Source organism: Dendrobates tinctorius, unplaced genomic scaffold, assembly GCF_039654945.1.
Source record: "Dendrobates tinctorius isolate UK_male_01 unplaced genomic scaffold, ASM3965494v1 ptg000092l, whole genome shotgun sequence".
In the NCBI taxonomy this organism is placed as follows: Eukaryota; Metazoa; Chordata; class Amphibia; order Anura; family Dendrobatidae; genus Dendrobates; species Dendrobates tinctorius.
In genome coordinates, this window is record NW_027361760.1 from 7,996,223 (window position 1) to 8,010,834 (window position 14,612).

Genomic DNA, 14,612 nt, shown 5'->3' on the forward strand with positions numbered 1-14,612 from the left:
AGAAAGCCATTTCTCAAAGATACCCATAAAAAGTGTTTAAAGTTTGCAACAAGCCACATGGGACACACATCAAACATGTAGAAGAAGGTGCTCTGGTCAGATGAAAAAAAACGAACTTTTTGGCAACAATGCCAAACGATATGTTTGGTGTAAAGGCAGCACAGCTCATTGCCCTGAACACACCATCCCCACTGTCAAACATGGTGGTGGCAGCATCATGGTTTGGGCCTGCTTTTCTTCAGCAGGGACAGGGAAGATGGTTAAAATTGATGGGAAGATGGATGGAGCCAAATACAGGACCATTCTTGAAGAAAACCTGTTGGAGTCTGCAAAAGACCTGAGACTGGGACGGAGATTTGTCTTGCAACAAGACAATGATCCCAAACATAAAGCAAAATCTACAATGGAATGGTTCACAAATAAACGTATCCAAGTGTTAGAATAGCCAAGTCAAAGTCCAGACCTGAATCCAATCGAGAATCTGTGGAAAGAGCGAAAACTGCTGTTCACAAACGATCTCCATCAAGCCTCACTGAGCTCGAGCTGTTTGCCAAGGAAGAATGGGCAAGAATTTCAGTCTCGGTGTACAAAACTGATAGAGACATGCCCCAAACTACTTGCAGCTGTAATCGCAGCAAAAGGTGGCGCAACAAAGTATTAAGTTAAAGGGACCGAATAATATTGCACGCCCCACTTTTCAGTTTTTGACTTTCCACAAAAATTTAAAATAACCAGTAAATTTCGTTCAACTTCACAATTGTGTCCCACTTGTTGATTATTCACCAAAAATTTACATTTGGTATCTTTGTTTGAAGCATGATATGTGGGAAAAGGTTGAAAAGTTCCAGGGGGCAAAATACTTTCGCAAGGCACTGTATATGTAGATTGGTAATACAATAAATTGGTTTGATAAGTAGAGGCCAAAAAAACGTCTTCAGCTTGAGGTGTCATCTGCAGGTTATTGTTTCTTTCTGCAGGTTTATGAAAATGAATGTTTAAAGTTTAAACTGTATTTATTGATAAAATCATGAATGTGTGGTTTGTTTGGCTCTTTTCTTGCTGAATGGGGCAAGTTTACCTTTGATATAAAAGCAGTGCATGTTTACAAGTGTGTTTGCATATGTGACTCACCTGCAGTGAAGTGTGCAATCCTTCAATGTGCCTGAAATAGGCTGGGCAAGCTGGGAAGCCCCCAAGGCAATGTTTGGATTTGTTTGTGATGTCTGTAAGCAGCTTTGTGGTAGTGTGCTTTGGGGTAGTGTGGTGGCACCTGCAGGTAATTTTTCCTTACTGCAGGTTTATGAAAATTAATGTTTAAACTGTATTTTGTGATCAAATCGTGGATGTGTTGTTTGTTTGGCTAATTTCTTGCTGAAGGGGACAAGTTTACCTTTCAAATGGTGTATCATTTGTGTGTGTGGGTGCAGTATGAACGGAGATACAAAGTAATCACCGAAAAACTGTATTTAGAAATAATAGAATAGATTATAGCGCCATTTATTCCATTTACATGTGAGGAGGGGTATACATATTAAAAAAACAAGTACGGTAATATCAAACAATACAAGTCACGACTGGTACAGAGCTCATAATCTTCAAGGACTGAGTGAGGATACAATAGATGAGGGTAAATATGGTCATGCAGATGTTTGGTGGATCGGTGGTTACTGCAGGTTGTAGGCTTGTCGGAAAGGTTTCCATGGTAGGTGAGAGTTTATTTTTATATATATATATATATATATATATATATATATATATTGTATATATTTTTTTTTTTACTGTATACATGTATTTTTATTTCCATAGCTCCAGATGACTGGACCGTGGAGTCTGAAATGAGGGCTGAGGTAAAAGTTGTCTCTTTCATGCTTTTACACATTAGATTACACTGTGTTCCAAATTATTATGCAAATTGCATTTAAGTGTCATAAAGATGTAATTTTTTGTTTTTCAAATAAACTCATAGATGGTATTGTGTATCAGGGCTCTTTGGATCACTGAAATCAATCTCAAATTCCTGTGATAATTAGTTTACCAGGAGAGCCCAATTAAAGGAAAACTACTTAAGAATGATGTTCCACATTATTAAGCAGGGCACAGGTTTCAAGGAATTTAGGAAAGAAAAAGGATCTCTCTGCTGCTGAAAAGCATCAAATAGTGCAATGCCTTGGTCAAGAGATGAAAACATTAGATATTTCCCAAAAATGTAAACGTGATCATCGTACTGTTAAGAGATTTGTGGCTGATTCTGAGCACAGACATGTTTGTGCTGATAAAAGCAGAATGAGGAAGGTTTCTGCCAGGCAAGTTCATCGGATTAAGAGAGCAGCTGCTAAAAAGCCATTACAAACCAGCAAACAGATATTTAAAGCTGCTGGTGCTTCTGGAGTCCCTCGAACCTCAAGGTGTAGGATCCTTCAAAGGCTTGCTGTGGTGCATAAACCTACTATTCAGCCACCACTAAACAGTGTTCACAAGCAGAAATCGTAGCAGTGGGCCCAGACATACATGAAGACTAATTTTCATACAGTCTTGTTTAGTGATGAATGTCGAGCAACCCTGGATGGTCCAGATGGATGGAGTAGTGGATGGTTGGTGGATGGCCACAATGTCCCAACAAGGCTGCGACATCAGCAAGGAGGTGGAAGAGTCATGTTTTGGGCCGGAATCATGGGGAAACAGCTGGTAGGGCTCTTTAAGGTTCCTGAAGGTGTGAAAATGACCTCTGCAAAGTATATAGAGTTTCTGACTGACAGCTGTCTTCCATGGTATAAGAAGCAGAAATGTGCCTTCAGGAGCAAAATCATTTTCATGCATGACAATGCACCATCTCATGCTGCAAAGAATACCTCTGAGTCATTGACTGCTATAGGCATAAAAGGAGATAAACTCATGATGTGGCCACCATCTTCCCCTGACCTCAACTCTATAGAGAACCTTTGGAGTATCATCAAGCAAAAGATCTATGAGGGTGGGAGGCAGTTCACATCCAAACAGCAGCTCTGGGAGGCTATTCTAAGTTCATGCAAAGAAATACAAGCAGAAACTCTCCAAAAACTCACAAGTTCAGTGGATGCAAGAATTGTGAAGGTGATAACATAGGAACCCTTCTTTGATAACATATAACTTGGCCTGTTAGGATGTTTTGGAGTTAAATAGCTTTTTTGTTCAGTGAATGTGACCTCTTAATGCTGCAAATTCCACAAATGAACATTTTCAGTTCTTTAAAACATATCAAATGTTTAGAAATTCTACTGTGCTTAATAATTTGGAACAGTGCAATTTGAGTTTTTATTCATTTTGGAGATTATACTGTTATCATTGGGAGGTTTCTTCAATAAAATTTGATGTATACTCTAGCCGGTGACGACTTTTATTAGACGGACTGTCATTTGTACCGACTATTTAGGAAAATCATAGAAAAATATAATTTGCATAATAATTTGGAACACAGTGTATATTGGCTGTCTTAAAATATCAGAATCTGTTGTAAACCATTTTGTTTGTGATTTTTTTTTTTTTTTTTTTTTTTTTCCCCAGTAAGGGGAGGACGCAAAAGAGTATACTGACAGAACAGCATGAGATGTCTTTTAGGCTATGTGCACACATGTGGAATTCCCGCGGAAATTTCCTTGGGAAATATGCAAGAAATCCGCATTTTAAATTCCCGCGTATTTCCCGCGATAAACTAGCGATTTGCAAGCATAATTAGCTTGCAGAATGCTAGCGTTTTCCAAGCGATCTGTAGCATCGCTTGGAAAACTGATTGACAGGTTGGTCACACTCGTCAAACATAGTGTTTGACAAGTGTGACCAACTTTTTACTATTGAGGCTGCCTATGCAGCCTCAGTAGTAAAAAGATATAAAGTTTAAAATAATTTAAAAAAATAATAAAAAATCGTGTTTTTCTCACCTTCCGGCGTCCCGCTCAGCGTTCCCGATCCTCGCGATGCTCTCGGCAAGTCCTGTTCCCAGGGATGCCTTGCAACAATGACCTTTGATGTCGCTGTCTCGCGAAAATGCGACGTCATCAAAGGTCATTGTCGCAAGGCATCGCTGGGAACAGGACTTGCCGGGAGCATCGCTGAGGCCTGGTAATGCTGCAAGGGACACCGGAAGGAGAGAATAACATGATTTTTTATTTTATTTTTTTTTTAACAGGGATATGGTACCCAAAGCCTGGAGGAGAATCCCCTCTCCTCCAGACCCTTGGTACCATCCGCAAATGTTCCGCTTACTTTTCGCATGGTGGGCACAGCCACATGCAAAGTAAGCGGAACAATACATTCCCATGTGTGCGGATTTTCCCGCGATTCCGCACAAAGTATGAACAAGCTGCATATTTTTCCGCGATGCAATTCCACCGCCGAAAAATACGCAGCATTAGCACAGCATGTGTGGAATACCATAGGATTGCATGGGATGCATTTTTTTGCATTTTCGCGGCAAAATTGCGCGTTTAAAAACGCCGCAAAAAAAAAGCTACGTGTGAACTCAGCTTTACCCTATCTGTTTTTAAACAATGTTTTACTTCAAAGAAATACAATACACTGCAGAGATGTGGATTCCAGTCCGCACTGCCCGAATAATAGATTTCCAAGACGTAGTAACAGTTAAGAAGTGGTTTAATCTACGCGTTTCAGGGTGAATGCCACCCCTTCCTCAGGAAAGTACCACATATAGGTTACGGTAAGGTAAGCTATGTGTGGTATTTCCTGAGGAAGGGGTGGTATTCACCCTGAAACGCGTAGATTAAACCACTTCTTAACTCTTCTTAACTATTACTACGTCTTGGAAATCTATTATTTGGGCAGCGCGGACTGGAATCCACATCTCTGCAGTGTATTGTATTGTCGGGTCGTTGACCGACCTGTGGATCTGCGGCAGCCTTTCTTACAAATACCAAGTGAGCAGCTTCCTACTTAAAAAGTGCTAACTTAAGGCCCCGTCTCACTAAGCAATCTCGGTAGCGAGATCGCTGCTGAGTCACAACTTTTGTGACGTAACAGCGAGATCGCTATGTGTGACAGCGATCAGCGAGCGGCCCCCCTGCCGGTATCGCTGATCGCTGCAAGAAACCTCTGGACATTTCTTTGGTCGCTGGTCTCCCGCTGGCCAGCACGCATCGCTGTGTGTGACAGCGGGAGACCAGCGATCAGGTGTAAAAAATAATATAAAAAATAAAAAATATAGTTATTCTCGCCTTCCGACGTCCCGTTCAGTCATCCCGCCTCTCTCCACGCTCCGGTCCCAGTGATCCTTTGCATTCGGAGCATGGAGAGAGGCAGGATGACTGAACGCGACGTCGGATGGTGAGAATAACTATATTTTTTATTTTGATTCTATTTTTTACAGGATGGCCAGCGATGTCGGGCGCTCGGCATCGCTGTGCTGATCGCTGGTGAAGCTGTCTGTGTGACAGCTCACCAGCGATCACATAGCGACTTACCAGCGATCCTGACACCTTGATATCGGTATCGGGATCGCTGGTAAGTCGCTTAGTGAAGACGGGGCCTTTACTATCGGATAAGACCCTATTGCGCTTTGTGTCTCCCTTGCTTTATCTATTAGATTACTTCAAAGAAAGAGAGAGAATAATTTGCAATCCCATGCTGTAATGTCTGTACATTTTTTTTTTTTTTTCTTCTGGCCTCACTTCTCCATGCTCAGTCAGCCGAGGAAATGTATTTCTTCTTCTGTCACAGCTCTTCTGCTTGGATCACTGGCATATGTGTTTACGATTCAGCTCTTCTGTCAGTTGAGGCACCTGTCTCAGGCATTTTCTTCAGACTGCAGCCTGTCCCCGCACATGACTAGGACGGGCTGCTGTGTGAATTACGTGACAAGAAATTACGTTTTTGAGAAACGCCTTTTTCTTTTCACACTGCTGCTGCATTTTGGCCTAGCTGATGTTAAATATGTAATGACTGTAATTTTTAATGTGTTTTTTGTTAAACTCGGGTTGTATTTACCTTGAATTTTAAAACTCCCTTAGGACCATATTTAATGGTTTGATATTCGTCCTGATATGTAAAATCTTAGACAACACAGTTTTTCTCATGACTATATATGAATGTTCTAAAATAAAATGTTTCAATACAGCATGGCTATATATTCATGATCATAAAATTCAGGCCTCTTCAACCTTCATCTGGAGTGTGTCAATAAAAAGCATATTTATTTCCCATTAAAATGATTTTTTTTTCGGTATGAAAACATATATGATGTGTTTTTATTTGGTATTTCCGTAACGTTATCCTATGGATTGTAACAGTTAGCATATTTTCAATTCCACGTGTTAAAGAACCTGTCAGCAAAAAAAACTGTATTTACCTACAGCTATAGTGGTAATTGCGGGTAAATAATATTTTAAATATGTGCCTCCAATTGGAAATGTAGCTGCAGAAAGAAAATAAAGTTACGTTTTCCTTGCAATTAAAAGAAAAAAGGGGTTTGGTACCTTATTAGCCAGTTTAAACAAAATTGTTCTCTGTGGGAAAAACACAAGATAATCTTGTAGTTGTACCTGTTTTAAATGGCTAAAAAAAATAAATGCTGTAACAAAGCAAGCTTTTAAGACTTTTTAGGTCTCTTCTTCAGGCATGGTATAACAAAGTATCTTACTAAACACAAAATATATATGCACAAAATAATTGTATCTATAAGTCTTGAAAGCTAGCTTTTGCAAAAATCATTTATTTCATTTTGGTTAGCTATTAAAATGGGTCATAACTACAAGATTATCTTTTTCCACTTAAGAGCATTCGCCTTGCAATAACTCTTCCAATTGTCGGGGCAGTTCTACAGCTTTGAACAGCAAGCGCTCAATACACTGTGACTAAGTCACTGGTAAGGTGCTGGAGGGGAGATGATTTGCTGAGGCTATTGGCTTCAGTGATGTGAAACCTAGAAGTTTTGCGCCAGCACACTAAGTGCTGAGAGGGGTTTAGTAGCCTTTTTAAAAGGGCTGGGTTTTAGAGAGCAACCATAGAACGGCGGGTGGGAGTTTGTTTTCTCCTTCGCCTCATTGGGGGACACAGGTACTGTGGGTGTATGCTACTGCGCCTGGAGGCTGACACTAAGTGAAAAAAAGAGGCTAGCTCCTCCTCCCCCGTATACACCCTCGCCCCGATTGCGGTCGGAAACCAGTTTTTTGCTTAGTGTCTTTTGGAGGCACACGTCTGTCTGTTTCCAGACTGATTTTTTTTTTCTTTTTCCCCATGAAGATAAGATAGGGGCAACGGACCCTATTGAAAGGGTCCGATCTCCCCAAACCAACAACGGGCGAGCACGTGCGAGAGTCCCTCCATGTATCGTCTCCCGCAACGGGGATTTTTTCCGGATGTTCCTTTTTTACATGAAGATGAGATGGGGCGACAGATCCTATTGAAAGGGTCCGATCTCCCCAAACCAACAACGGGCAAGCATGTGCGAGTGTACCTCAACGTATCCTCTCCCGCAACGGGGATTTTTTCCGGATGTTCCTTTTTTACATGAAGATGAGATGGGGCGACAGATCCTATTGAAAGGGTCCGATCTCCCCAAACCAACAACGGGCAAGCACGTGCGAGTGTACCTCAACATATCCTCTCCCGCAGCAGATATTTTTTCCGGACGTTCCTTTTTTACATGAAGATGCGATAGGGGCGACAGATCCTATTGAAAGGGTCCGATCTCCCCAAACCAACAACGGGCAAGCACATGCGAGTGTACCTCAACGTATCCTCTCCCGCAGCAGGTATTTTTTCCGGACGTTCCTTTTTTACATGAAGATGCGATAGGGGCGACAGATCCTATTGAAAGGGTCCGATCTCCCCAAACCAACAACGGGCGACCACGTGCAAGTGTCCTTCCACATATCCTCTCCCGCAACGTGGGATATTGCCAGACCACAGAGGTGAGATACGGGCGATGGACCCTATTGAAAGGGTCCGATCTCCCCAAACCTACAACGGGCAAGCACCTGCGAGTGTCCCTCCATGTATCCTCTCCCGCACCGTGGGACATGATGCCAGACTTAGCCCTAGGCTACACAGAAGCAAAAGTGTAGTCCGTGCGGCCCCCACTGCCCCACCAATGCTAAGACTGCGGTTGTGGCAAGGCGGCGGACGGTCTCTCTCCTCACCGTCCTTTTTCATATGGCCCCCCTTCCCTCTACCTGAGCTGGATGGAGGAGGGTGGCCGGGGAGAGCTCCTGCAGCGGCGCAGGGCTGGAGCCCTTAACACTCCTGGGCAGCAGCAGAGATGGGCGCGTCTGGCAGTGGCGGATCCGGTTCCCGGCCTTGGTTCTGGGGTCTGGTGGTTCAACCCGCCCCTCCCCCCGGGCAGATGGTAAAAATCGAAGCCGCGGCTTCAGCCGTCGCCAGCCATGGCCGGAAGTCCCCGGTGTCCCGTCACGGCGGCCCCGCCCCCCGTGGCCTGGGTGGACGCCGAAGAAATTTAGGCCCCGGCTTCAGGCCGAAGCTAGGCCGAAAACGGAAGTACCGCATCCAGGATCCCTTTTTTCTTACAGGGGCCTGCCCGCAGTTGTGCGTGGAATGAAGCGACGCCTCGCACGCTAGGACACAGGACTGGGGTAAGTGCTGCCCCCTAGCCCCACAGAGAGGCACGCTAGGAGAAATGAAGAGCACCCTGCCCCAGCGATATTTTTATTTTTTTTATTAAGGACGGATGCATGACAGCATGTCAGGAAAACCTGAGACGCATACGTTTTTATACGCTGCATGCATCTCCTGTCGGTCCACTTTTCCGCAGGCACAGACCAAGCGAGTATGTGAAGCCTGCGAGTCCGAACGCGCCCAGGAGCCCTCCCCTGCAACCGAGCCCAGTGTAGCAAGTCCTCTGGAATGGGTGTTATCACTGTCGCAATCTATGGCGTCACTTACGAGAGCAATCGAGTCCCTTTGGGCCCCAGATAGGGGCAGGGACAGTGGCTCGCTTGTCTTAGAGGGGTCCTCTACCTCACAGGAGCCTCCGGCCTGCAGGGGCCGCTCTCACTCCGGCCAGATGTGGGGGAAACGAACCCATACAGCATCTCCCGGTCCATCCGGTGCCTCGGCATCTGTGAGCTCTGCTTCTCGCTCGGACTACAACTCGGACGAACCCCTTGACCTAGATACACCGGGTGGTCAGGAAACGGGTGACAGTCTCAGAAGCCGTCAACCAGACTCTGGGGATTGAGGATGATTCCACTCTTGCTTTGGGCCATAAGGTGTCATTTAAGCGAGTCAAGCGTCCCCATAGAGTATTTTGCACTCACCCTGAATTTGAGGACATAGTGCAATGACACAGAGAACGGCCGGACAGGCATGGGATTAAGGATCCCACTGATCATCTCATAGAGAACTTGACTCGCTCAGTGTTTGAGGCATCGGTATCAGCACTCTCTCCCTCGTTCACAGCAACGTGGGTAGCCAAGGCCATGATTTCTTGGTCAGAATCATTGAATAGAGCCTTGTAAGGCATAGACCTACCAGCTGAAGTATCAGAAATCGCAAATCAGATAGCCATGGCCGGGGATCAATGCATCTTTAGATGTGGCCAACTGCACGGCACTTGCAGCTGCAAATGCAATCTCCATTAGGAGAGCTCTATGGTTAAGGACACGGCGGGCCGATTCAGCCTCAAAAAAGTCCTTGACAGCGCTACCATACCAGTGTGGCCGCCTGTTCGGAGAGAAGTTAGATCACCTCATCTCCGACTCCACAGGAGGCAAGAGCGGTTTTCTTCCTCAACAAAAGGTCAAACTGCCGTTTCATCACCAGTTTCAGGCGAGTTTTCGGGCCTTTCGCAACCCCGGGTGGACGACCGCAGCTAATTCCGCCGCGTCAGGGCGCCCCAACCAGAATAGGGACCGACAGGTCTCATATAGAGCCAACCCATTGGACATGGATGCGGGCTAACCAGTCCAGGTCAAGAGGATCCAGGTCCCAAAGATCTGCAGCCAAATGACTCGGGGCATCTGCCAGGCGACACCAACAAGGTAGGCGGCCACCTACTCTGGTTTCACCACGCCTGGCTCAATGTCGCACACGACACATGGGTGAGAGAGCTGGTGTCCACAGGGTACAAGATAGAATTTTTCAGGTACCCCCCAAGACGATTTTTTTCTTTACCGTCTTCCCAAAATGGATACCTGGGCAAAGGCTCTACTAGGAGCGATCGATTTGCTCAGCCACAACGGAGTCATTCCAGTACCGGAAAACGAGAAGACTCAGGGCTTCTATTCCAACCTGTTTGCAGTCCCCAAAAAGGACGGGACTGTCAGGCCTGTTTTGGACCTAAAGCTCCTGAACAAATTTATCAGGATCAGACATTTCCGGATGGAGTCTCTCTGTTCAGTCATATCGGCAATGGGGCAGGGAGAGTACGTGGCCTCTATCGATATCCAGGACGCCTATCTACATATCCCTATTTTCCCTCCGCATCAAAGGTTTCTACACTTCGCCATCAACGGTCTACATTTTCAGTTGGCAGCGCTGCCCTTCGGGCTAGCCACTGCCCCCAGAGTGTTCACAAAGGTCATGGCAGTCCCCATGGCCATCCTGCACTCCCGGGTCATAGTCGTATTTCCCTACTTAGACGACCTCTTGGTCAAGAGCCCTTCAAGACGGGCATGCGAGGAAAGTGTCAGCATCACGCTAGATACTCTTGCCCGCTTAGGGTGGTTGATCAATGTAAAGAAGTCATCCCTTGTTCCAGCTCAGAGAACTTCCTTTTTAGGGATGATCTTCGACACTTCCCGAGGGTTGGTAAATCTCCCTCAAGACAAGGCCCTAGCCCTCCGGCAGGGAGTGTGGGTACTGCGCCAACCAGTCCCTCACCTGGGACAAGAACCCGTTCACGCTCGATCACCGATGCTGGTTGTCCTCTCAGGTCAGGCAGTCACTCGAGTGGTGGACAATCAGTTCCTCCCTTCTTCAGGGGAAACCTTTTCCCCCAGATCAGTGGCTGCTGGTCACAACCGACGCCAGCCGCCTCGGTTGGGGAGCGGTTTTTCGCTACCACACGACCCAGGGACGGTGGTCACCGCAGGAGGCACGCCTCCTGATCAATTTGTTGGAGATACGGGCGATCCGGCTGACTCTGCAACGGTTTCATCACCTTCTAGCAGGCCGCCCCGTCCGGATTCAGTCGGACAACGCCGCGGAGGTGGCTTACATAAATCACCAAGGGGGCACCCGCAGCAGGGCAACCATGCACGAGGTAGGGCACGTGCTTTGCTGGTCCGAGAGGAACCGCACGGTGATATTGGCGGTCCACATCCCGGGGTAGAGAACTGGGCGGCAGACTTCCTCAGCCGGCAGGGGCTTGCGTCCATGGAATGGCCACTACACCCAGAGGTCTTTCAGCAGATTTGCCAATGGTGAGGAACAGCGGATGTGGATCTGATGACCTCCAGGGTGAACGCCAAGGTGTCGGTATTTGTCGCTCGGTCCCGGGACCCGCAGGCAATCGCCGTGGATGCGCTGGTTCTGCCATGGAATCAGTTTCGCCTCCCATACCTATTTCCCCCGCTGCCACTAATTCCGAGGGTCATCAAGAAGATCAAGGCAAAAGGAGTGCCAGTGATTCTGCTGGCCTCATTGGGCGTGGTATGCAGATGTAGTGCAGCTGCTCGTCGACGTGCCATGGCGACTGCCAGAGTGCCCAGATATACTTTCTCTGGGGGGCTGATCTGCCACCCAAAGTCAGGGGCCCTGTGTTTGACGGCTCAACCGTTGAATCTTGGATTCTGACACAGGCGGGGTTTGGACGCAAGGTGGTTGCTACGATGGTTAGCGCCCGGAAGCCTGCCTTAGCATGAATTTACCACCACACCTGGAAGGTTTTCTTTGCATGGTGTCAAGGCCACAGTTGTTCTCCACTGATATTCTCCATCCCTAATATCTTTATTATACACTATAGGAACAGAAAAGCGCAAATAGGGTCTTATCCGGGTTAATAAAAAATATATAAGAAATCCACTCACCTGTTGTAGGAGAGATCAGGCATATAAGATTAGTAGTCAGCTGCTGCACGTCCAATGGTCAAACAAGTGACCGCTAATATATCAATTCTTATGGAACTTATTTTTGGACTTCCATGCGCTGCTTGACAAAATACAGGATTCCAATTATGATAGAATTTTAATCATTCCCTAATAGGGAATAAATGATTAATCTTCTATCATAATTGGAATCCTGTATTTTGTCAAGCAGCGCATGGAAGTCCAAAAATAAGTTCCATAAGAATTGATCCCTAATATCTTGGCTTTTCTCCAGTCTGGCCTAGACTCAGGCTTGGCCCTCAGTTCTCTCAGGAGACAGATATCTGCTTTATCCATCCTTTTTCAGCGCAGGATTGCTACCTACTTGCAGGTAAAGACTTTCATCCAGGGGGTCTCCCACATGGTACCTCCCTATAAGGCACCTATGGACGACTGGGACCTTAACCTGGTTCTAAGTGTTCTGCAGGAAGCTCCATTTGAGCCGCTACAGGATTTCTTTGTCATACCTTTCCTGGAAGGTGGTGTTCCTGATAGCTATAACATCAATCAGGCGGGTCTCTGAGCTGGCTGTTATGAATGCGTCACCAGAGGAGGAAAAAACAAAAATACAAGCTAAGTCCAGAAAACCGGAGAGGTTGGTAGCTAGCAGATTGCAGACCCCTGATCCTATTCACATCAACTAACAGTAGCCGTGGAGTGTTCCTAAGGTGGTCCTAGACACCTCGTCACAGCTGGAGAACTAAATAAGCCTAAAGAAAGAAAGGGGAAATTTAAACTGCCCCAGAGCAGACCCCAAAGCAATAGACAGCCCCCAACATGTATTGACGGTGAAAACAGATGAAAACACAAACACAGAAAGACAGGCAGAGCAAACGATGGGGCCCAACTAACTAGATAGGAAAGGACAGAAAAGATGCTGGCTGCAATCCGCAAAAACCTTACCAAAAATGTCCCAACACGTCTGATAGGTAAAAAAAGAACGGCCCTGAAGTCACTAGACTTCAAAATCCCTATATCAGCACTCCGATATATTCTGAAGACAGAGCAAAAGAGAATTAACCGATCAGGGACAAAAATGGAAATTCAGCAAAGCCCCAGCCGGGGCTGGCTTAACACAAAACTAAGCAAATCAGACAAAATCTCATGGAACAATAATAGAGCAAAAACTTAGCTTTAGAAGACAGAAACTGAACTGGAGGCCAGAGCTCAGAGCAGAGAAATCACCAGCAACCCTACAGGGTGTCGGCTGCCTTTTATATCCACTCAGAGATTCCAGATGTCCAATCTCAATCCATCTGTTCAGGTGACAGGTCTCTCCCATCCAAATCAGTTTTACCACCTTCTTTCACCAGCAGAGGGAGTTCATCGGACATCAAAGGTGAACGAGAAAATGAGCTCATAACAGCTGGCAGCCCTATCTTTTCGAGCCCCATTTCTGACCTTTCACAACGACATGGTGGTTCTTAGACCAGCTCCTCCTTTTTTGCCAAAAGTCGTTCCTCTTTTCACATTAATGAGGATATTGGCTGCCTCAAAATCGACCATAGCCAGATGGATTTGTTTGGCTATTCAGGAGTCCTACCGCATCAGAGGCACGCCGACTCCAGCAGGGATCAGCGCACACTCTACTGGGGCAGTGGGCGCCTCTTGGGCGCTTCGGCACCAGGCTTCGACGGAACAGGTTTGCAAGGCAGCTACCTGGTCCAGACTGCACACGTTTACTATACTGTTATGAGTGAGTAACCGAGGAGGAAAAAACAAAAAGCAAGCTAAGCCCAGAAAACCGGAGAGGTTGGTAACTAGCGGATTGCAGACCCCTGATCCTATTCACACAACTAGAAGTAGCCATGGAGCGTGCCTACGGTGGTCCTAGATGCCTCGTCACAGCCGGAGAACTAAATAAGCCTAAAGAAAGAAAGGTAAAATCTAAACTGCCCCAGAGCAGACCCCAAAGCAATAGACAGCCCCCAACATGTATTGTCGGTGAAACAAGATGAAAACACAAACACAGAAAGATAGGCTGAGCAAACGATGGGGCAGTCACTAACTAGAAAGGACAGGAAAGGAAAGCTGCTGTCTGCAATCAAGCAAAAAACCCTGCCAAAAAAAATGTCCAACACGTCTGATAGAAAAAGGCCCTAAAGTCGCTAGACTTCAATTCCCTATATCAGCACTCAGGTATATTCTGAAGACAGAGCAAAAGAGATCAACTGATCAGAGACAAAATGGGGACTCAGCCCAGTCCCAACCAGGGCTGGCTGAACACAAAAACCAAGTAAACCAGACGAAAACTCATATGAACAATAGCAGAGAAAACTTAGCTTTAAGAAGGCAGGAACCAAACTTGAAACAAGAAGCCACAGTCATGAGAAATCACCAGCAAGAAACTAGGGAGTCGGCTGCCTTAAATCCAATCAGAAATTCCTGATGTCCAATCACAGTCCTCTTCCTCAGGTGGCCGGTCTCTCCCATTTAGATCAGCCTCACCACCTCCCTTCACCAACAGAGGGAGTCCAGATAGAGAACTCACTACTCCTCTGTCAGCAAAGCCAGCTCCACAACCCTCACCAGAAGCCAGAGGCAAACCCGAAAATGAGCTCACAACAGTACCCCCCCATGAGG

The 14,612-nt window shown here is 46.2% G+C and overlaps 1 protein-coding gene across 1 annotated transcript in view; it reads left to right on the forward strand.

Moving 5' to 3' along the window:
- The window catches only part of LOC141098497 (uncharacterized), a 295,534-nt gene that overhangs the window by 210,788 nt on the left and 70,134 nt on the right, over positions 1 to 14,612 (forward strand). Inside the window, exon 8 of the mRNA XM_073586333.1 lies at positions 1,807 to 1,847. Coding sequence (XP_073442434.1) covers positions 1,807 to 1,847 — 41 coding nt within the window. The remainder of the gene's footprint in view (positions 1 to 1,806; positions 1,848 to 14,612) is intronic.